Genomic DNA, 22,443 nt, shown 5'->3' on the forward strand with positions numbered 1-22,443 from the left:
AATGTTTTCAGGAACATCCTACACAACAGTGTGTCTCCAATTTTGTAGCAGCTTTCCACAAGTGGCTGGCAATGTCAGGTGTCCTAAAAACTTTTTGCCACCGTGTGTGTGTGTGTGTGTGTGTGTGTGTGTGTGTGTGTGTGTGTGTGTGTGTAGATTGGCATAAACAGAATGGCTGCCAACCTCTGAATAGTGAACCATTGCTTAGTAAGGCTGGATAATCGTATCTTGCTAAATGAATTGCTTATCTATGAATGCTGAGTTGTGAAAGGTAATTGAGTTATAGACAAAAGGCACGTGTTTGTTGTGTAAATCTTGTGTCATTGTCTGATTACAACACCGTCTGGTAAAGAACAGTGATGTATAATAATGTTGCCTCCAGCTACCTGATGTAATATCTGTGATTGGTTGTTTATATATTGTGTCACACAAAATAGGTGTTTCCATGTGTGTGGTAAATATTCAGGGACAAAGTTCAGCACATGCAGGTGTGGTATTTAAAATGTGTAATATCATAAACCCTTCAGGTGTGTCTGATTCACAATCCCGAGTGTCACACTTCCTGTGTCTGACTGTCCTAAAATTATTCCAGCACAGGGCATTGATAGTGCAAATATTAAGAACGGGGTAGAATTAGTGCCCTTTAATTTTAATACAGGTTATAATAAAATATACTTTATAATAATAGCAATATTAATAATCACCACGATCACATAACAAAAAGCTATGATCTAATGCAGACTATACGTTATACTTTGTATGAACAATAAAAGTGCTATGTTGCAAGCATCCTTGTGTATATTCAGCCATTTATGGAAATGTTGTGACTTGAAATGAAACCATATTTTGCTTCTATTTGCAATGGTATTAAAATAGTGGGATTCCAGTAATCAGTGTTTCCTTTAAGGGAGGTCATGCATCATGAGCAGAGCGGTTTTATCAGATGTGTGAACTTCCCCCTCAGCGGTTTAAGTCAGTGTAACTTTCCTTTTAACTGGTACTAGTCTGGCCATTGTGCTCTTTTCTCTTTCATTAACTTGGTATTTCCTCATCAACTGCCACTCAATAGATTTTGTGAGTGAAAATCACAGTAAATTTAAAAAATATTAAGAGCCACATCCATGCCAGGGTCAACATTGCTGCAATCATATTTTCCCTTTTTCATGTTGGCTCATGAACAATAACAATAACTGCACTTGACTAGTACCTGCACATTTTTGTGCACTGCACTGCACTGCTATGACCTGATTGGGTGAGTTGATATATTCATATTGAATTGTGTTTCTGGTGTTCCTAATAAAGTGAACAGTCAGTTTTTAATAGGTTCTAAACAGTGATTATTAAACAAGCTTTATCTCAGTGGGTATCTGGGTAAATAAGAACACTGAGTAGTCATTAAGCCACTGTAGCCCGCATGCACTCTAATGACTGTTCTTGTGTACATGGAATAGTATTATGCCATTATTATTAAGTTTCTTTCAGTTTTATTTTTTCTTTCAGGGAAGTGCCAAAATCCTCATAGCAAAGCTTTGTGACGTTTGGTACATATACACGAAAGTAAGCTGGGAGTAGAATAACTAAACCAATTACTTCAAACAAGTATTTTAAACATTAATTAATGCATCTAATTGAATTTTATTTCATGCCTATTTCTCTGGATAGCCAAAAAGCTTAACTCCTATGTCTGTCCTGCTTGTAATGTCATATGTATATCTTTTATAAGAATTATTTCAAATTTTTCTCAGCCCTGCCAGTGAGACAAAAAAAAAAAAAAAAATCAATCTTACCAGCAGTAGATATAACAAACCTTTGTTTTATTTCGGCAAACCCCTGAATATCTTTTTAAACTCCCTTTAATTTTTTCCATTCACGGTCAAGTGTTTCTGATCCTTGTAAATATCTTATGTGCACCTGCAACACTTAATCATTAAAACTGTCAAACAGCTACACAATTACTGCTCTGTTAATAAGCTGTGTAGGGGCTTTGAATTCAATCTGGTTAATCTTTTTATATAACACATCATTGCCACATTCCTATTAGCAGCTCGACTCTAAATCACTCATTCAACCAGAAACAATAAGCGTAAATAAACGCAGCAGAATTATACGTTTAGTCTTGCCCCACAGTGACCCCAGCAATAAGAAAAGTAGATTCTGGGGCTTATCTGTGGCACCATAAAGTTTATTTTAAGCCAAATCATATTTTCTAATAAAAATCTGTTGTAATCTTGTTTGTTTCTCGAACAAATCATAAAATCTAAATTAATTCAATTCGATTTAATTCAATTCAGTTCAATTTAGCTTTATTTGTAGCGTTTTTAACAATGGAAATTATCTCAAAGGAGCTTTACAGAAATAAAGAAGTTATGAAGTTAGATTTAGTTTAGATTTAATTTAGTGCCTATAAGATTTTTTTTGAAAACAAGCCCAGTGGCAACTATGGCAACCGAATGTCCATTACTTCTTTTAAATAATTATAATTGTTAATTTACACGAACTAACTGTGTGTCAATCTTATTTAGATTGATTTAAAAAAATTCAATGTCAGACTGATGAGAGAGAATAGCAACAAAGAGAGCTGTGATTGCAAAATCATAAAATAATTGTTCTTATATGGTGAAGAAGTAAAGAATGGATCAGATCATTCTAGCTAATATCACAGTTCATTCATAGTCAAAGGCCTCCATATTCTGCCATATAATCCTTTAGAAAAAACTGTGGCATAGATTCTGCCTTAAGGCATTCCCCTTTCACTCTCTTCTAATAGCTTTGTCCAGCATGACACTCATGCTAACATGCTTTCCAAATAGCTGTATTTTTGGTTTGGTTGGATCCCATGTACTATCAAGATGCCAAAACACCCTTGAAAGACCTGCACAACTGTTCAGTTCTGAATGCAGTAAATGTTGTACTTTAACATTGCAACACTGCTGATGTAAGTGTACAAACAATTTTGCTGGATGACTTCTAAATATCATATACAATAGAATCCAGTCAAGGGCAAGTACATAGTTGTACTGTGGTTGTGTCAGTGTAGAAATGAGAGACATAATAGTGAGTGTGCAGTACTGTGCTGGCACGGCTAAAGTAGGTGTGTTACTTTTCTTGCTTTTCATTGGTTAGAAACAGATGCCGATGATTCATCAGTTGCCACTGCAGGGTTGGGTTGAGCTGGCACATAGGACATTGGGTGGCATTACAAAGCTGGCATGTGGGCTAAAATGTTTTTTTAAATGTCGTACCATTCCTGCAGTGAGGCCTTGGCCTATTTTGTCGTGGTAGTAACATGTCATTTTGATGACTAAGCATTATTTGGCCAAATATCACAGTAGTATTGCGGGATTGAAAAGGGCAGCGTGGTCTTGGGAGCCAATTATTTTAGGATGCTTTCAAGTCTGGACTCACAGCTCTAGGGACAGCTACAATGGATGGATCAGAATGTATGTCCTTGACCACATAGAATTAAGGTGCTTGAAACAATGACCAATGCCGTGTCAGGTATAGTGTGGATTGTCCTCATTTATTATTGTCTTATCTAACCTATCTCTATCTCTAATGTATAGGGGAGCATGTTTAATGTATGTTATTGATATAGCTCAAATTCCTGAATGCATGCTATTTAGGAAATTAACACCACACTAACTGCCTGAGCTGAATGAGATAGCTCATAATGTATTTACTATAGTGTGCTGAGTTTGCAATGACCGCCAAACCTCAAACTGTAATTAATGCAGGAAGATCAGGACTCACCTTTAAAGCATATAAGTACAACTGTGTCATTACTTCAGTCCCAGAAGAAATGAAGAGAAGCTTCTTACTATTAGGAAAGATGTCTGATTCAAATTAACTAAATTTGAGGGATTGCAATAGTTGTGTAAATACTTCTTTTTTACTCTATCACAAGGAATTCTCAATACAACAAATGGCTGCAGACAATTAAGTAAACACATCATTGCCTTGATTTGGAATATGCTTTAATAATATGAATTAAAAAAAACAAGGAAACAAAGAAACAAAAGAAAGAAAGAAAGAAAGAAAGAAAGAAAGAAAGAAAGAAAGAAAGAAAGAAAGAAAGAAAGGAAGAAAGAAAGAAAGTATTTGAAGAAGAATTTGAGACAGATGGTATAGCAAGAAATTAATCAAGCAAATGAGAAAGTTACAGTCAAATAAATCAGGAAAATATACTAAAGGCTAAAGTTCAAGGCTAAAGTTGATCCTAAGTCAGGAGCATACAGAGTTTTACGACTCATTACGACTATTTGTAATTGGGACAACCTGTCTGCATCTTGACCTTTATCACATTTTTAGACAATGGTGTTAATCACATTTTGCCATATGTGCCACATAGTTTACACACAAATTATTATTCTATTATTCTTTATAAATATTTTTCTGTAATCTAAGGATGTATACAGTACAGGTACACCATATGGAAATAAGCCTGTGAACACCTGACCATAAGATTTGTATGTGCTTTTTGAACAGCCACATTCCACATTTAGTCCTATTTGCTGTTGTAATAACCTTCACGGTGGATTTTTTGCACCAATCTTTTACTAAAGTGCAAGATTGGTGCATTTCATCCACCACTGAAATTGACACATAACCCAATACACTTGCAAAATACAACTGAGCTAAAGGGTCATGCCCAACCACAATGTCTTGGCATTGCGATTTGAACACACAACTGTCTGACCTGTGACTCAATATCTTATCCAATAAGTTACGACAACTACACGACAACACTGCAACTTCTAAACTTCAACCACTAAATAAACTTCACTAAAAGATTGCGTTAATTCACACAGGCTTTGGTGGCTTTGTGATTAAGGCATTAAGTCACAGATATCTCAATCATTTGCTCAAAACCCTGCACCACAATATTACCTTTAATTGGATCATGAGCAAGCACCTTCTGTCATATCCCACATGAACTAAAAGAGCAAATGTAATACTTTATGTATAATCGATTTATTCGATAAGATATTACATTATATGTCTTTTGTAAAAAAAAAAAATGTTTTGCAGGATTTACATGTTGCTTAAAACTGACTGTAAAATCTGCATGCTAAATTTTGGTTTATACCTCCGGAAAATCTGAAGGTGCAATAAACACTGCAACCTGCATAAGGACAAAGTATTTGCATTTTCTACCTTCATTTCAATTTAGCTCCTTTGAAGACCAATATTTCACAGTGGTAGGCTCCTGGGTGTGATGCTTAACTCTAAACATTCTTGCAATATGCTGTTGTTCGCTGTTATTTTATAATTGTATCACTGTGAGCACAAAGTTATATGATTAGTCGGGACAGTGTTATTTTTCTTTGAAAACAGAAAACAGTTTACACCTTTCGACACAGTAACATCGGTACAAAAATAAAACGGATAGCACAGCTAAAGCTTTTTGATAGATAAACTGTCTAAGACTGCAACAATACAATTATAAATATGCAATTATCAACTACCATTAACAACTACCATAGAATGTGAAGAAAATACGACCAACCACAATATTATCTTAATAATATTATACCACAATGCTATATAAAAGCTGATTTGTTACAAGATTATTTCATTTTCTGTAACTAACAACTAGATGTGACAGCATGGTTTGTATCAAAGTGTCTGCTCTTATAAGGTAATGTTTAAACAAACTTGCAATTGTCGTCATGGTGAATTGTCTGTGTGCAGATGTTTATTCAGCATGTTCAGAAGGAGTCATCAGTTACAATATTTTTTTACTGTCAGCGGTAAAACGATGACTTAAACTTTTTCAACACAGAAAACCTTTAGATACGATTTTTTTATTCCTCAGTAAACAGCAATTTTTCAGTTCAGAACAAAGAGAAAACAGCAGCTGGTGAAATAATGACTGTTTACAGCTGCGATAAAGTACCTGATACCCACTTGTTGACATAATTTTTTTCTATATAACGAATACCCTACTGTGTTTTATTCATTAATTAACAAGCTCCTTCACAAACTGGATACATTTATTATAATTTTCCTTAGAAATTTGAATAAATTGTATTTCTTGGTCAATTTATGAATGTGGGGGACTGAAAGGTAAAGATAGTGGTCATTTTAATTAGTGTGAATAAAAATCTAAGAGAGTGATTTGTAAATAATAATAATAAATAAGAAGAAGAAAAGAGAAAAAAAACAAAAGAAAAGTAATACAGTTTATAGTCTTATTAGCACGAGGTAGGAAAAAAGAGATTTGCTTGACTTGTGGTGCATGAGGGACAGTAATGGCCGCTAAGCTCAGCATTTATGCAACAAAAGAAGAGTAAATGGGTTAAAGGGACTAACTACATGCAGGAATATAGTCCAGTGAAACCTAAAACCTATATATATTATTAATGTTGTGTAATTTCATATCCAGAGTAAAAGAAATGTAATGAAACTAACATATTCTTTTCAACATGATGCTTGTTATATTTTAGGCATACTGTTCACACAGTCTTATTACAATTAGAATATATACTCATTTACATTGTCTCAACTGCTTTGAGCTCTAATCTTTAATCAGAATAATATGCAGTTTTTTTACTATTTTATAAACAAGGACATTTGGGCAGATCCTAAATTAGCACGCAAGGTTTGATCAAATTCAATTGAAAAATCATTATGTTGTTTTCCATTCAGACCTTCCTCTAGGGCAAAAGTCAACATTTTGGCAATGGCAAGCAGTTTTTGGTTTGATACAAAGCAACCCACCTTTAGAACACCCATCATGTATTGTTTCAGAAAATGTCTTTGTTTATTTTGAAGGCTTTCAAAGAGATTGAATAATAGGAAAATAAATGCAGTTTTACGTATCTTGCAGGCTTTTCCCAGTCTTGTCATCTTTTTGATCACTGTAATAATGCACTGCCTTTTCCTTTGTTTCTTTTTGCCTGTGCAGAAATTGGCTGATTTTCTGATCTTTCTATTCTTTTCTCTTCTGTATCTTCTAATACAAACGGGAGATTTGTGTGTGTTTTAGAAAAACAGCAAGAAACAGGTGCTTCTTGAGAATTTCTGGGCTTCCTTTCAATGTAGTAACAAAATCCACTTTAAAACGTGCAGTGTTGGGAAATTATTACGTTTGTATATTGTCTACAGAGAAATCAGTCTATATGATAGTCAAACTCTCCCTCTGAATCTCAATGGATGATGCAACAGGAGGTAAGTCTACTTGCACTTTTACCAGATGTGGTGTATACTATATGTGTCACTTCCTGAGGGTACAAACTCTAAAACTCAAAAAAGAAGAAGAAGTTTTGTGCAATTACACACTGCTGATAGTGTTCAATTGTCATGTCTTGGCATTGTCATGTCCTGGAATAATTTCCCTGAACTGAATATATGAATCACTTTCAATAATGCTTTATCCTTGTCAGGGGATCAGTGGAAGTCAAAGGAAATGTAAGTAAGGTAAGAATACTCCCTAGATCACAAGCAGCATGCACACATTCATACTCTCATTTAGGGTTAATTTACCTTTTTTAAGGACTTCTAGAAGCTCTACAGCAACTATATACTATATACCAATATACCAATACCATTATTATATACCAATGTAAGCATTATAACTTTTATTATGTCATAGCCTTCGTAGTACATCATTTTCCGTCACAAATTGAAACAATACTCTCCTCAGAGATAAAAGAAAAAGGGTGAAATCATCACTTCCAGTCCATCACACACTGCTTGGGAGCCTTTTGTGCTTCCTATCTGGAAATTAGGATCAAAATACAACCTGTCCTGAAACCTCTGAATGTGGCAAAAGTAAGGAGTTTCCTAGATTTCCTAGATGCGGTATCTATAGCGCCCTCTTTCGAACCTTGAAATAACATCAGGGTTTATTAAACGCTTGCAAGATTTTACTCCGTCTCACTATATCCGCGTGGTTGTCTACGTCATTCTATATGAACCAATAGGATGATCAAACTCCCCCTTCGCCCGCGTCACACATGAAAGGGGCGTGGCCTGGGATTGCGTCAGTAAAGCATAGCTACATGTAGCTGAAGAGCAGCGCGACTCGAGCAGAGACATTTTTCAGCGGAGACTCGAGCAAAACAGGAAAAAAGCAGGAAAAACAGGAAAAAAGCGTATTAGAATTATTACAGGATACATTTTGAGGATTTTCCTATACATCGGGAATCCAGCTAGCGCGCAAAAAATAGGTATTTGATTTATAGTCAGAATATTGACAGCAGGCACTTTTTTTTTTTTTAGCTTCATTTATATTTAGTTTCAATTATTTATTTTAATAAACAATAAAGGACCAAGGAGGAAAAGTCCCGCCTTTAGAAGACTGAACAAGTTTTGACAAGCAACAATGGAAGAGGAAAAGGTAAGGAAGGCTAACTGAGAAGCTACACAGCTAACCTACTTTATTAACTGTTAATTATATAGGTATTACCCGGAGAGTTGTGACATGTGTATTTAAAGTAATATATTTCTTTAATGAAGCGAATAAAAAACATGGCACAAAACCCCAGAAAATAAATGAAGCCTAATAGACGGGGTAGGTTTTTTTTACTATCATGGTATGTCCCGTGCCGGTGATGGGAGTCTGCTGTAAGGATATATGTAGGCTAAATGTAGGCTGTAATGTGTCAAATGGAGTGTTAACAAACTTTTTATGGCTTACACGTTATAAAAACATTCATACCAGAAGCGCCATTAAAAGTAGTGTCGCTGATCTGTTCTACCCTCTGTGGTAGACACGCCGGTCTCGAACCTGGTGTAGCGCGTGCGCTTGCCGCAGCGCGTTGTCACGGTAACCAGTGGCGACGTTTGCTGTGGTTTGGAGGTGTGTGCGCTTCAGCACGTACTCACACAGTCTCCTCGATTCATCACACACTCTCTACTCACGTATTATAGGTTCGCCCGTCAGTGACGTCACCGCTCTGACATCCCCACGCCGTCTTTTTATAGCTTGTCATTAAAATTAGTTTTACGAATTAAACTTTTGTCTCCGCAACAGATCAAATTTAAGACTTTGTTACACTTAGGGTTGTATTCTTGGAGCGACACGCCGGCACAAGATCACATCAACCAGACCACAGGATCTGTCGATCAGTGTTGATTTGATTTCCATACATTTCTAGAACCATACAAAGAAAACCCCTAGAAATCGATACGCAGTATAAAGTCTTTTGACATGAGAGGCTCTTCTTGTGTGATTTAAATTAAAATGTATTGAGAAATACTCAATACATACCATATTGTCTCCATTAGAAAACCACTTAATTGTGCTGTTGAATGATGTGTTATAACTAACCACAGATCCATACTCGGAACAGACGATGTTGTAACGTCACAGTCTAAGTAATCTGAAATTCTAGGAAACTCGATCTTCACGTTTCTTTTCCCTCGACTCAGCTGCTTAAACCTTTTGTATTTCCAAATAATAACCAGGCTGAATAAACAGGACTGCCCTGACCTCCCAAAGAGTGAATAGTGAAGAGCGAGCCTTGATTACCATATATTGTGAAGCTCGTACGTGACTAGCTGATGGTTTGATGTGGCGCTGCTCAGCTGAAAGCTCTAGCCACCAAGCTCTTGCTCACTTCCTTTCCAGTAATCACGTTTGCTACTTCCTTACAATTATTGTTTATTGCTCAGATATAATATTCAAAGAAATGCTTTTAGTAAAATAATAAAAAATTTTAAAAAGTCAATTTTTGAATTTATGTAAAGCCAGGTCATTGATGCTTAGTCAAGGACATTTGGACAATGAGGCTGTCCTTTCCCTCAGTTGTCGTTGAAGATATATTGAATTTAGATTTTGACAAAAGGCCTTGTTTGTGGACGTGCTGGGAAACGGCTGAGGTCTCCCTTAGGGAGAAGAGAAACACAGCTGTCCAGTTTCAGACTGGAGAGTAAACCTCGACCACAAAGCTAGGTTCACAGAGCCGGTCTCTTATCATAAGTGTTTGGCTGAGATCCTCTTGAGATCCCCCATTTCCACACATACTAGTAAGATCCTCGTGTTTTGGCTGTTTATATTGAGCTGCGCTCTGATCCCATAGGAGCTCATGTGAAGAAGGGGGAAGGGGCCTGTGTGTAGAGACTAATAATGTTGCGCAATATTACATGAGTGCACATGATTTACTGTTGACTGCAGAGAACACATACACTGCTTCTGTCTACTTTCTGATCCTAAATCTCTTTATGAACCTGAATAGAACACATTGTTGCCTCTTATCAAGCTTTTAATCCTCACCGCAAGTGTGTCAAAGGTGACATTTGTGGAACCCCTTTGTTTCTGTCAAACCAACATTTACATATGCTCTTTGACAAGCAACAAAAATTATTTCTAAATGCATAAAACTTAAATAGGTGCTTTTCTGTCTTATGTAATTTCATGCAAGGATGTCATTACTTATGCACTTTCAGTCGCCCAAATCTCGGTTGATTTTCTTTTTCACATCATCATTCCTATCATTCAGATATGCTTTTTTACAGAAAGCTTATGATATAATCAAAATAGTTTGGCATCGTATCAATACATTTCAGTGGAAACACTGAAAGTATGTTTGTGTAGTCATGATGTAGGTATTGTGAACCAGAAAGAACTGGTGATTGTTTGCGAAGTTATTTAGTTCTCTCAGTCTGGAGAAAGACTTCTTTAACTAGCACTGGCACTGTGTTGGTGGAAAATGGATGCCAGTGTTTCCTATGTTGGTAGGGAGGTGTGGTGAGATGGCGGACGTGCCGACTGTGGTGTCACTCTGACACAGAGCCACAGAGTAAGAAAAGGGCAAACATGATACTCAGTACCAGGCCATTTTACCATCCGCATGGCTCACACAGCAGTGTCCTGTATGCATATCCATTTATTTATTCATTAATGTTTGGATTGTGATGCAAACAGTCACAATGTTTTAGATTATTATCATTTGTAATGAAAAGCGTAAATCACTAAGAGTCTATTTTTATTAACAGAATCTGCTTTTTAGCGCCTAAACTTAAGCACTATCACAGACTGTAGCTTGCTCAGACTGTAGGTTGAGAATGATGTAGGTGTCCACTTTCTATATGACTTACAATCCAACTGAGTCATAGTTGTAAAAGGGTGCTTTTTTTTTTTTACACACAATCATTCAAACAGCACTTTCTTTATTATGTTTGTATTACTGTTTTTACTCATTATTATGAATATAAGTGAGCATACATACATCTTAATAACTACCTTTAGTCATTGTATGTATGCACAATGCAATCTTAAATAGCACTAATAATTACACACTTTGACGTGTTTCTTTTGTATGCTTTTTTTAGAATTCTTTTGAATTCCAACCCACCTTGTAAAAACCTGCTTTACACTCCACCATCACTAATCTTTTTAATACTACATACTTCTGTGAGCTCACGTCAAAGCTTTTCGGGCCACCTACATCACATGACACGCTGGAAGTAAACATAACAAATAGAGCAAAAGTGTATTAAGAATGATAGACAGGCTTATGATAATGCAACCCATGTTTATTCACCAATGTGCACGGCCTGTTAAACCTGAAGACCTTTATTACTGCTGATGTGGCAGAGCGGCTGACATGTCGAGTCGGGTTGTTATGAGAGAAGAAAGGTTAAGTGTTTGAACGGTGGCTTGTTTTCAGGATAGGAAGCTTGAGTGCCAGACGCAACTTCACACACACACTTCACTCCGATTAAAAAGACAGGATTATATGAACGGTCAGAGATCATTTCACATTAAAAACTACATATTCGTTTTTGAAAACAAAGCGTGACATCACTTAGACTTTTAGACGTAGGCAAAGCACACATGGCCATAACCAAGGCAGTGAATGTATTTGCATGCTGGTTTTAATTTACTGCCTCAACAAACCTCTTTCAGTAAAACAACAACAAGGATATCGTGTAGTTATTCCTTATATGTGTATATCTGTCATTCTCTCTGTGACAACTTTTCACAAGACAGCTGTGTTCCTGTGGAAAACGCTTGATCACCTGATGATTTTACATCAGAAATGTAGGCTTCCTGGTAATTTTTCAGGAATGTAAACAGTCCACTTTGAAACATCATTCCAGTTCACAAAATATAATTAGTGGTTCAGCTGCTGGCTGTGGTATGAGGAACAACACTTCACTGGAAAGGACAAGGAACAATCCTTACATAGTCTGATTCACCATCGGGCGTGTTTACGTTCTCAATGATAATCGGATTACTTTGTCCGAAACAAATATTGTACCATTGGATTTACGGATCGTCAGGGTTTAACATATCGGACAAAACACCTGTACTTTAACGCGATTATCAGATTAATCATTGCATGTATACTGTTAATCGGATAAACTAAAAAACATTTAGGACATTTTGGGAGAGGTGAAGATTTGAGAACTGATGAAAGCATGAACATGCACAATTCAAAATGAAGATTCGTGCTTCTGTCTCTCTCAGCAGGCATTTGTTACGTTGGCGAACCGCTGCTGCCTGTCCACTATTTACTTCCCGTGTTTACTTTGCTGCGTGCTCAATTTGCCTCGGTTGTTGACAGGAACCATTTAGGTCTGAGACGATGCACATGCTAGCAGATTACATCCAGAGATTATATCAGGAGAAAGGAAATTAGATTCCTTTCACACACTTGGTTTTATTTGCGAGTTGTTGACTTGCCCTCGTATTTCCAGGTGGTTGTTGGTCTATTAAAAAAAAGACAAACTAATATAGTTTATGGCAACTTATTTACTCATCTAGGTACATTATATACAAAGAAACTGCAAACCAAACAAGCCTTAAATGACTTCTCAATGAACCAAGCCCTCATGCGTACATGTCTTTCCTGATTGCGTCCTTGTACGTCTGTGTGTTTTTTGGGGTTTTTCATTTCCTAGTAGTTGTTCCAAGTTCCTCCTCTAGTAGCATAGAATTAACAATCCAGAGTGACCTGAACAAATTTATACATAAACACTCATGTCTTTCGCAACCCAGGCGCTAAACTCCATATTTAGAATTCTCCAAAGCCCAATCTCTCTTAAAGAGACACACCCAGTGAATTGTTTTCTGCTAGTAGCATTGTTGTAAGAACAGGAAGGATACAGTTGAAGTATGAAAGTTGGCACAGCTACCACGTTTATGAATTTTATGCTTTGAACACCACACACTACAGCCAGCCTTTGGTTATGAACAGTGAAATGAAAATGAATGTATTATAACCAGAGCTGTGGACGAGCGTGTCACCGAATCACATGCTCGTGATAACTCGCAGTGGCAGATTCGTTCTAACACTCACTAGGCATCTGTTAGCACTCATGTATCGGCACTCATAAATAAGGACGAGAGGCTTTCACTTAGAAGATTTACATTCGTCTGAACAAATGCAGCTTAATTCATCCATTTAATTTAGATGCTTCAATATTCAATTACCTTCATACACTTCCTGTTCAACCAGTAACAGCTACTTCAATAGTTAACTACATTAACTTGATTTACTTTTACTCAAGTAGATATTATACAATTATTATTATTATATGAACATTATAAGATTTAAACATAAAAAGTTGGGGATGTAATCATAAGTATGATGACAGGAAAGAAACAAAAAAAATTAAAAGAAACAATGTTCCTTTAAGACTTCTTCCACACAACAGTATATGGACTGTGAGAGTGTGTGTGTGTGTGTGTGTGTGTGTGTGTGTGTGTGTGTGTGTGTGTGTTTGCAAAGTAACATCCTGTGCTTGAGATGGTTAAACAGCATTAATATGGCCTCCCTGACCTCCTACAGCTTTTCCATGTTTTTGGGAGCAAGCCAGCAGAGAGGTTTTCTGCGTCATTTTCTGTTCAGTGTTCTGGAGTTTGTTTTAGTGGGTGGGTGCAAAGTGTGTAAAGTGAGATGCATGACTACTTTAAACCAATGCTTACCTTTTTCCCCTAAAACTTAAATAGTGAGGAATATGTCCTGAGCAGTGTACATTATCCCTGATAACACCCACAGCACACAACATTTGCCATGCCGAAGGCAAATACCATTCGAAGCACCTCCTCCAATACTTTTCCTCCTGACTAACTTTTTTCCTAAGTGAGTGTGGGTGAAGTTGCTACTTTAAGAGAGCACATTGCGTCTAAGACCCATTTAAGGATTTAACAGCTGTTTATTACTAGCTGTCATGGATGTATTGCCGAATGTAAAACTTTTTCACACAGTGACAGCACAGTCATAGGCCCAGGCTGCTGGGTGCATGTATTTCACAATGTAGTACAATATCTTACAGTAGATTTTAAAGTCAGTATCAGATTTCAGGAACTCTGGAAAATTTAACTGACCAATCTCAGCCCAGTATTTGGAATACGTTTAATCTGTGACTTTTGGTTGGAAGAAAATGTCTTCTGTGTCTCAGACTAGCTGGAAAAAAAAAAGCTTGTCATACTGTTTGGGTTCAAACCAAAATAGCTCAATGAAGGACAATATTATGTTCATTGTTATTGGTCACCAATGTCATGTCCTTCTTGTTTGGCTGGTTTACTAGCAAGTTGCAAATCAGCTGTAAAGGTGTCTACTGTATGTACCGTGTTTACGAAGATATCTCATTCTTGATTGACCCACATAGACCCAGAATTGTTCCACTATCAGATTACTTGAGCGTATGTAAATGCATTGTTTAAATGTTGCCAAGATCCTATTGTAATTCTTGACTTATTTCTTCTGTTTTAGTTCAGTTTGGAAAATCTTCCAGTTCCCTTAAATGCTGTCATTATTACTTTCCTTTTTATTTGGTTGACTCAACATTTCCAGTAAACTGACCTCTTCATGTCTATCACATAATAACTTTTTGTTTATAGATCATCTAGTGAATGAATGTCTGCCTCGCCACCCTAACAAGGTTACATTGTAGTATTACTCACGTGGAACAGAGCATTGTTCAGGTTATCGAGACATACATTCATTTAGTTCAGACAAAGATATAAAATCAACAGCACTTAAGTTAATGACAACTCTACAAGCACCTGCACTGATTGGTATATATATACACACACACACACACACACACACACACACACACACACACACACACACACACACACACACACACACACACACACACACACAAGTGCCTAACAAATAGATTCAAGAACAACCACTGCCACCTGGCATACACCGAGAGAGAGAGAGAGAGAGAGAGAGAGAGAGAGAGAGAGAGAGAGAGAGAGAGAGAGAGAGAGAGAGAGAGAGAGAAAGACTTTTGAAATAAGATGTTGAACAGTATTTCCATCACAGACCTTTTATTCAAGCACTGGCTGTTCCAGACAAGAGCATACTGGCCCGATATGGTATTTGTTATAGCTGCAGAATGAGGAAAGGCAGCTGAGCATATTTTTAGTATTAGTAGAGTTAGATAATGATCAAAGTACACCAGTATTTTCCAGTATTTTCATTATAAAAGCTTAACATGGTATTTTTGAGAAAAGAGTTAAAATCTTTTTAAGGGCTTTATTATTTTAGGGATTTAATGGAGGGATTTATTATTAGGTGGAATCATTTGTTTCTTATTAAGTATACAAGTGTAAATGTTGTGCATTGGCACTTTAAATTGTCCTTGTTACAGAAGACATTCCTTCTAGACAGGTGTAAGTTTACCTCTTACATAAGGATTATAGAGGCCCTTTTGTGAGAGAGAGCAATAGAGAGAGAGAGAGATATTAGAGATAAGGCCGGTGTCAGATTCCAAATATTCTACTGCATGCCCGAAAAGGTCTGTTTTTGCAACAAATGATTTAAGGTGTTATCTGTAAGTCATTTTGTTTGTTTGCTTTTGCCACTGATTAATTTGTCTTTTTTTTTTCTCCTGCAGACAAAAATGACCTTCCAGCTATTGCTGTCTGTTTTAACAGCTGTGATTGGCTCTCTTCAGTTTGGTTATAACACAGGAGTCATCAACGCACCTCAGAAGGTGAGTTTTGCACACACACACACACACACACACACACACACACACACACACACGCAGATTTGATTTTACACAAAACTCTGAATCATCACCTTAAATACTTAAAAAAAAAACAAAAGTCATGACTCCCATTATCTACGCAGCCCCCCGACAGAGCCAGCTAATTTTAGCATTTAGCTTTACACTCTCTACTAGGACATTTATGTAGGGTAGCTAGATTCTCGTAGCTAATATGTGTGTTGGCTCCAGGCTGTCAGGACTGTATGTTCAAGATGTCACAGAAGGTTTATTATGTGCCTGACAACCTTCTACAAATCCAGCAAACACACATAGTTTTATTGATTCTGCAAATCAATACGATTAAGGTAATGTTTGAGTCACTAGGGCGTGTCTTTATGAGCAAATATGGTTCAGTATGGAAACCCTAGTCTATGTATTTACAAGCACTTTTTACCTTTTTAATGACAGTGGTCTTACCAATGAAAATGTTCTGTATTTTGCCACTGTTAAAGCTATCGCTTTGTTCCTTTATTTTATAATAAAGAATAAATTTTTTAAGAAGATATAAAATTGTATATCTATAAATATAATGGCAGTAAATGTTTAGTTTGAAGAGAGGATAATAGAATTTCTGTTTGCTTTGGTTCCTCGTTGATTTTACTTTAGATTTGTATTAATACAACAATCCGGAGTGCTGTGGGGAGAACATGGACCATGGACTAAAAGGTTGACAATATAGCTAGGGGCCCAGAGTAGTTCCTTATAACAGTATGAGCCATTTTTTTTTTCCTGGGACATGATTGATGAATTCCAGATGTGTGTGAGTCCAGATCTTACATTTACTGAAAGATTTTGCCATTTACCAAAAAAAAGTAATGTTTGATCACAGTTTGTGTGGAATGAACGTCCATTACACTGTTACCTATTTTGAGGTCTACAACACAGTGTAACTCCAGCTGCTAACTGTGGTATTATTGTAGCCTATGAAGGGTGTTAGGCATTTTGGGAAAAGCAGAGAGAGACGTGGGCAGTCTAACCAAGGATACAAGAAGTTTGTTAAAGTGTGTATGAGGCCATGCTGGTAGTAATATACTGGAACTAGTGTAAAGCACCAAACACACAAACTCTCACACACACACACACAACACACACACACACACACACACACACACACACACACACACACACACACACACACACACACACACACACACAAGGATTTAGACTTAAAGCATCTGAAAGGGAAGCACTGATTCGTGTTAAATAGTTTAGAGAAAATGGACAGAGATATTTAGCACACAGGAAGACGTTTTTCAGGGGTTCTCATTTTTTAAACAATACTCGTACTACATTCAGGTATGCTTGTGGCTTCTCCTTCACCAGGTATGAGAACAGCAGTAAGTGTAAGCTAGTCATAAAAAGCCTGTACAGCTCCTGAGTACACACTGATTCCGATAAGACTGATACAATTTTAAAGGTTCTTTGTCTAAAGGGCTCCTATTTCAACAGACACAAAATATTTTTATTGTGTTTTAGTTTCAGTAAATATTTAATAGTAATTACAAGTATCTGAGGAAAATTACAAAAATGATTACTTTACTGTAGATACCTGTACAAACTATTAACTGCCTCATGGTACACTGCACACTCAAACCCTTCACTCATATTGTATAATCATACTGTAATATGTTACTGTTTACATGGGGGGGTGTTCATAGCACATGTTGTTAGATATACAGTATATTTTGCCGATGACATAAACAGGAGAGAGTGAGATCTTGAAATACAATGCCGAAACCTGATCTCCTTAAATAGTTGCCCTGCCAAGCCTCTCAACACCACGGCATAGAAGAGTTTCTGTAACACCTCCTTTTGGTTTCCTATACAAGGCATGCAAATACACAGTGCTCCACTCCCCTCCCCTCCCCTTTCGGTAAATTCTTTACCCTTTCAAAGGAAAGCAAAACTAGCTAAATAAAGAGAGAAAGCACTGGAATAAGCATGCATTTTTTAATGTAACTCTTCTTGTCCTCTGTATTGGCCTTGTTGTCTGCCAGCACAATTGTTCCATTGAAAAGACAGAAACCTGGGTTCTCGTCTGACAGTTTTCCGAACCAGTCACAAGGCAACAAACATCAACAAACAGCCTCTGACACCTAAACACTGGGTAGATTGCTCAACGCCCTCTGCAGGATGAAACAGGATGAAACACTTTATAGTTCTAGAATTGCATATTTGTTGAAACTTGACACAGTCAAATGAAGAGTAATTCCAATGGTCTTGATAAATCCCAGAGATGTTTTTTTTAGGTTTATTTATATGTTTTCTTCTTGTTTTGTAGATTATCCAAAACTTCTACAATGAGACATGGTTTGACCGATATAGTGAGCCCATACCTGAATCCTCCCTAACAACGCTGTGGTCTATCTCAGTGGCCATCTTCTCTGTGGGTGGGATCTTTGGCTCGTTCTCTGTTGGTCTTTTTGTCAACCGCTTTGGAAGGTAAATAAAACCAGCTTTATATATCATACCCTATTAACGTTATTATTTATAGAAGTCATGAACAGAACTTTCATTTCCATTTTCTTTTTCCTTTTGTTTTCTGCATTTCTACAGGAGAAACTCAATGCTCTTTGTCAACGTGCTAGCCTTCGTCTCAGCAGCACTGATGGGCTTCTCGAAAATGGCAGCCTCATGGGAGATTTTGATCATTGGCCGCTTTGTGGTCGGGCTTTACTCTGGTCTTTCCACTGGGTTTGTACCCATGTATGTGGGTGAAGTGTCGCCCACGTCCCTCCGAGGAGCCATGGGAACTCTGCATCAGCTGGGCATTGTTATAGGCATCCTTATAGCGCAGGTACGCTTTCACCATACAATAATCCAAGAAGGTCTATTATACCTATCCATGATCATGACCCTGGACATATTACATGAACATCACAATGTTCATCAGTCCAATTCCACCATAAACCATGTTAGAATTCTTTCCTTTCCTACTTAAAAAATACAGTAAGCAGAATTAAAAAAAAAGAAAATGTATGGCTTAACTTTAATTGTTTAAAGCATATGACTAAACAAGAACTGTTTTGTTTTTGCTGTTGCAGGTGTTTGGCCTGGATATGATTTTGGGCAACGCTGAACTGTGGCCCTTCCTGCTGAGCTTTACCTTCATCCCAGCATTGCTGCAGTGTGTCATGTTACCCTTCTGCCCCGAGAGTCCTCGCTATCTCCTCATCATCCGCAATGAAGAGAACAAAGCCAAATCAGGTCAGCACACACACACGCACATACACACACACACACACACACACACACACACACACACACACACACACACACACACTCAACCGTCACCAAATATCAATACTTACTTTCCAACAATGTTTTTAATACATATTTAATCTAATCAGAATGTTACTATCAAATATACACAGTTATTGAAACTATTTTTGTACACAAACATACGTATTCCATAAAATGTTTTTTAAAAGCAGAATTTGATCCTTTAATCAATGGTTACTCACTCAAGAGAGGAAAACAAATACAGCAAGGGCATGTAAGACCTATTTCAGGAAAAGATTATATGCTTAAGGTTTTAATATCAGCAGTACATCTTTCACTCAGGCCAGGCATTGTTTTAGTTTTCAAAGCTTTTGATGCAAAAATCAACTCCATTTTATTTTGACATGTCGTTCATATATTTGTGTTTTGCATGTAGCGTTGAAAAAGCTGCGTGGAACGACGGATGTGAGCGCAGACATGCAGGAGATGAAGGAGGAGAGCAGGCAAATGATGAGGGAGAAGAAGGTGACCATCCTAGAGCTGCTGACTTCGCCACTCTACCGCCAACCTTTGGTCATCGCCATAGTACTGCAGCTGTCACAGCAACTGTCTGGCATCAACGCTGTAAGCGCACACACACACACACACAAACACAATACACACCGATCTGATATAATACCCTTCATATATGCTTTATTCGTTTATAAACACTGCTTAGCTGATATGTAACCTACCAAAGACAACATATTGCATAATGTGTACAAAGTGCTGCTCTGTGGAGTACAATATAGTGGGTGAAAGTAAACACAAAACAATAGTGATTACTGCCCCAGGGTTGCACGATATTTCTAATTGTACCAGAAAAGATGAATACAAACAGCAGCAAACATTGAACTTTGTTTAGTAGTGTTTTTTGTAAATGATGCACATGCTGATATATAGTGTTTATTTGTGCAGGTCTTCTACTTTTCCACGAGCATCTTTGAAACAGCTGGTGTGAAGCAGCCTGTGTACGCCACTATCGGAGCAGGAGTCGTCAACACGGCTTTCACTGTGGTGTCGGTGAGTCATGTGTGAACACAACGGACATGTGTTATAGCAAACAAATAAAAATTTACATCCAAACACTGTTGTTCAGTGTGGTGCCGTAGGTCGTGGATTAATGAGGTCTTTATGCTGTCGTTTCTGCCCTGCAGCTGTTTCTAGTGGAGAGAGCTGGCCGCAGGTCGCTGCACCTAACAGGGCTGATGGGTATGGCTGTGTCTGCAGTTCTGATGACTATTGCCCAGGCATTGCAGGTACACACATTTTCGTCTGTATTGAACAAAAAACTACAAGAACCGAATTATGCTTCTCGTTGAATGTATCAAAACCTGAAATAAACGTCTAGAATTTTTTATCTGGTTTACCCCCAAAAGTGTAAAAGCAGAAAATTAAATTTTGTTCAAACATAACAGACACTTTGAGAGCTTGCCTCTGACTACAACCAGAATTGATTAGTCTTATGTCTGTTCCACTATGGCATGTAGCTTATCCAGCAACTTGATAAAGAATCTTTTTTCAAAGAATATATCAAATGCAGATTTTTTTTTTTTTGACATTTTATGACATCTGATGGGTTTCCCACACTGCTCTTTAATGCCATTTTTATTTCTATTCACTGATAGTAAATCCTGAACAGGCAGGTAGTGTTTACAGGCAGTTGTATATTTATGCTGTTCTCATGTGTATATGTCGATCTCACAGGTCCAGGTCCCGTGGATGTCATACATGAGCATCATTGCTATTTTTGCCTTTGTGGCATTCTTTGAAATTGGACCAGGCCCTATCCCTTGGTTCATCGTAGCTGAGCTGTTCAGTCAAGGCCCCCGACCTTCTGCTTTTGCTGTAGCTGGTTTCTGCAACTGGACAGCCAACTTCATAGTGGGAATGTGCTTTCAGTATGTGGCGGTAAGATATCAGCATTCTGTTTATTATTTAATGTTTTTTTCAATATATATATTTTCATTATAAACAATATTTAGACTATATTTTTGATTGATCTAGAGTTTGTGGTTATTTTGTCTAATCTCTCTCTCTCTCTCTCTCTCTCTCTCTCTCTCTCTTTCTTTCTTTCTTTCTTTCTTTCTTTCTTTCTTTCTTTCTTTCTTTCTTTCTTTCTCGCAGAACCTTTGTGGTGCATACGTTTTTATCATCTTTACTGTCCTGTTGCTCATATTCTTCGTCTTCACCTACTTCAAAGTCCCGGAGACAAAAGGCCGAACATTTGATGAGATCTCTGCTGGTTTCCAACATACTGCTCCAGGCATAGAGAAAGCATCACCTGAGGAGATGAACAGCCTGGGTGCAGATTCCGAGCTTTAAACCCCACCTCACTTTATTTCCTCACGCTCCATCACACAACTACTGAGAGAGGAACATGCTGGCTGGAAAATCCATTTCTCTCTCTGCGAAAACCAGACTGTTCTTCTTTTTTTTTGAGCATATGTACATATGTGGCGAGAGGTGGGAATGCTGTATTTAGAGATTTTCAAAATTGTTTTATATATGTACATGAGAAAACATTTAACTTTTTTAACCTTGTATCTGTTACCTTGTCTCAGACAAAATTATTTTTATAACAATCATTCCTGTTGTCCACCAGCATACCTTTATGGCCTAAAAAAATGCGGCTTTGATCGACATACTGAATTCCACAGAACTAGCTTTAGGATCGGGCCTTTTTAACCAAAGCGATGTGTAGCTGTTGAGTGAATGTTGTATTAGGTAGTGGCAGGAACATATAGAGGGATACTTTAAATCAGTTGTTGTGTACTAAGGTCCTCATGGTTTCTCCTTTTATAGACTTCCTTTCCCAGTCATTTGTGTAATATCAAACAGAGATCCTATTTATTTTACAAATGATTTTATATATTGTCTGTAAGCATGATTTTAAGAAGGTCCAGGAGAATTATCCTGAGCTCTGTTTACTGTCTCTATTGTCGAGTTTCCTCCTACCCCTAAAATCACCTGGCCCTTATATTTATCTGTGTGGGTGTGTCTGTGTGTGCATGTCTGTTTTTGGCTTCGGATGCACCACATCTGCTTAATTAGAGAAACGGTTATATACAAGAGTCTGATGTGTTTTAAAACTATGAATGTATTTACATTTGTATGTGTTCTTTGATTTGCTAACTTCAGAAACAAAAGTTGCACTGACATTGAAAATATTTCTAAATGACTAAAAATGATCCTAATCACAGATTACATGTCTTTTTT

The 22,443-nt window shown here is 37.3% G+C and overlaps 1 protein-coding gene across 1 annotated transcript; it reads left to right on the forward strand.

Moving 5' to 3' along the window:
* The first annotated feature begins 7,981 nt into the window (after nt 1-7,981).
* slc2a1b (solute carrier family 2 member 1b) lies at nt 7,982-22,429 on the forward strand. Its single transcript, XM_083530341.1, has 10 exons — nt 7,982-8,341; nt 15,808-15,906; nt 18,245-18,405; nt 18,520-18,760; nt 19,008-19,170; nt 19,622-19,809; nt 20,143-20,247; nt 20,382-20,483; nt 20,932-21,135; nt 21,352-22,429. Exons 1-10 carry the CDS (start codon nt 8,327-8,329, stop codon nt 21,547-21,549), a joined length of 1,476 nt encoding a protein of 491 aa, XP_083386467.1. The 5' UTR covers nt 7,982-8,326; the 3' UTR covers nt 21,550-22,429.
* Nucleotides 22,430-22,443: the final 14 nt, after the last annotated feature.

The sequence above is a fragment of the Silurus aristotelis genome (assembly GCF_946808225.1).
Source record: "Silurus aristotelis genome assembly, chromosome: 2".
Lineage (NCBI taxonomy): Eukaryota > Metazoa > Chordata > Actinopteri > Siluriformes > Siluridae > Silurus > Silurus aristotelis.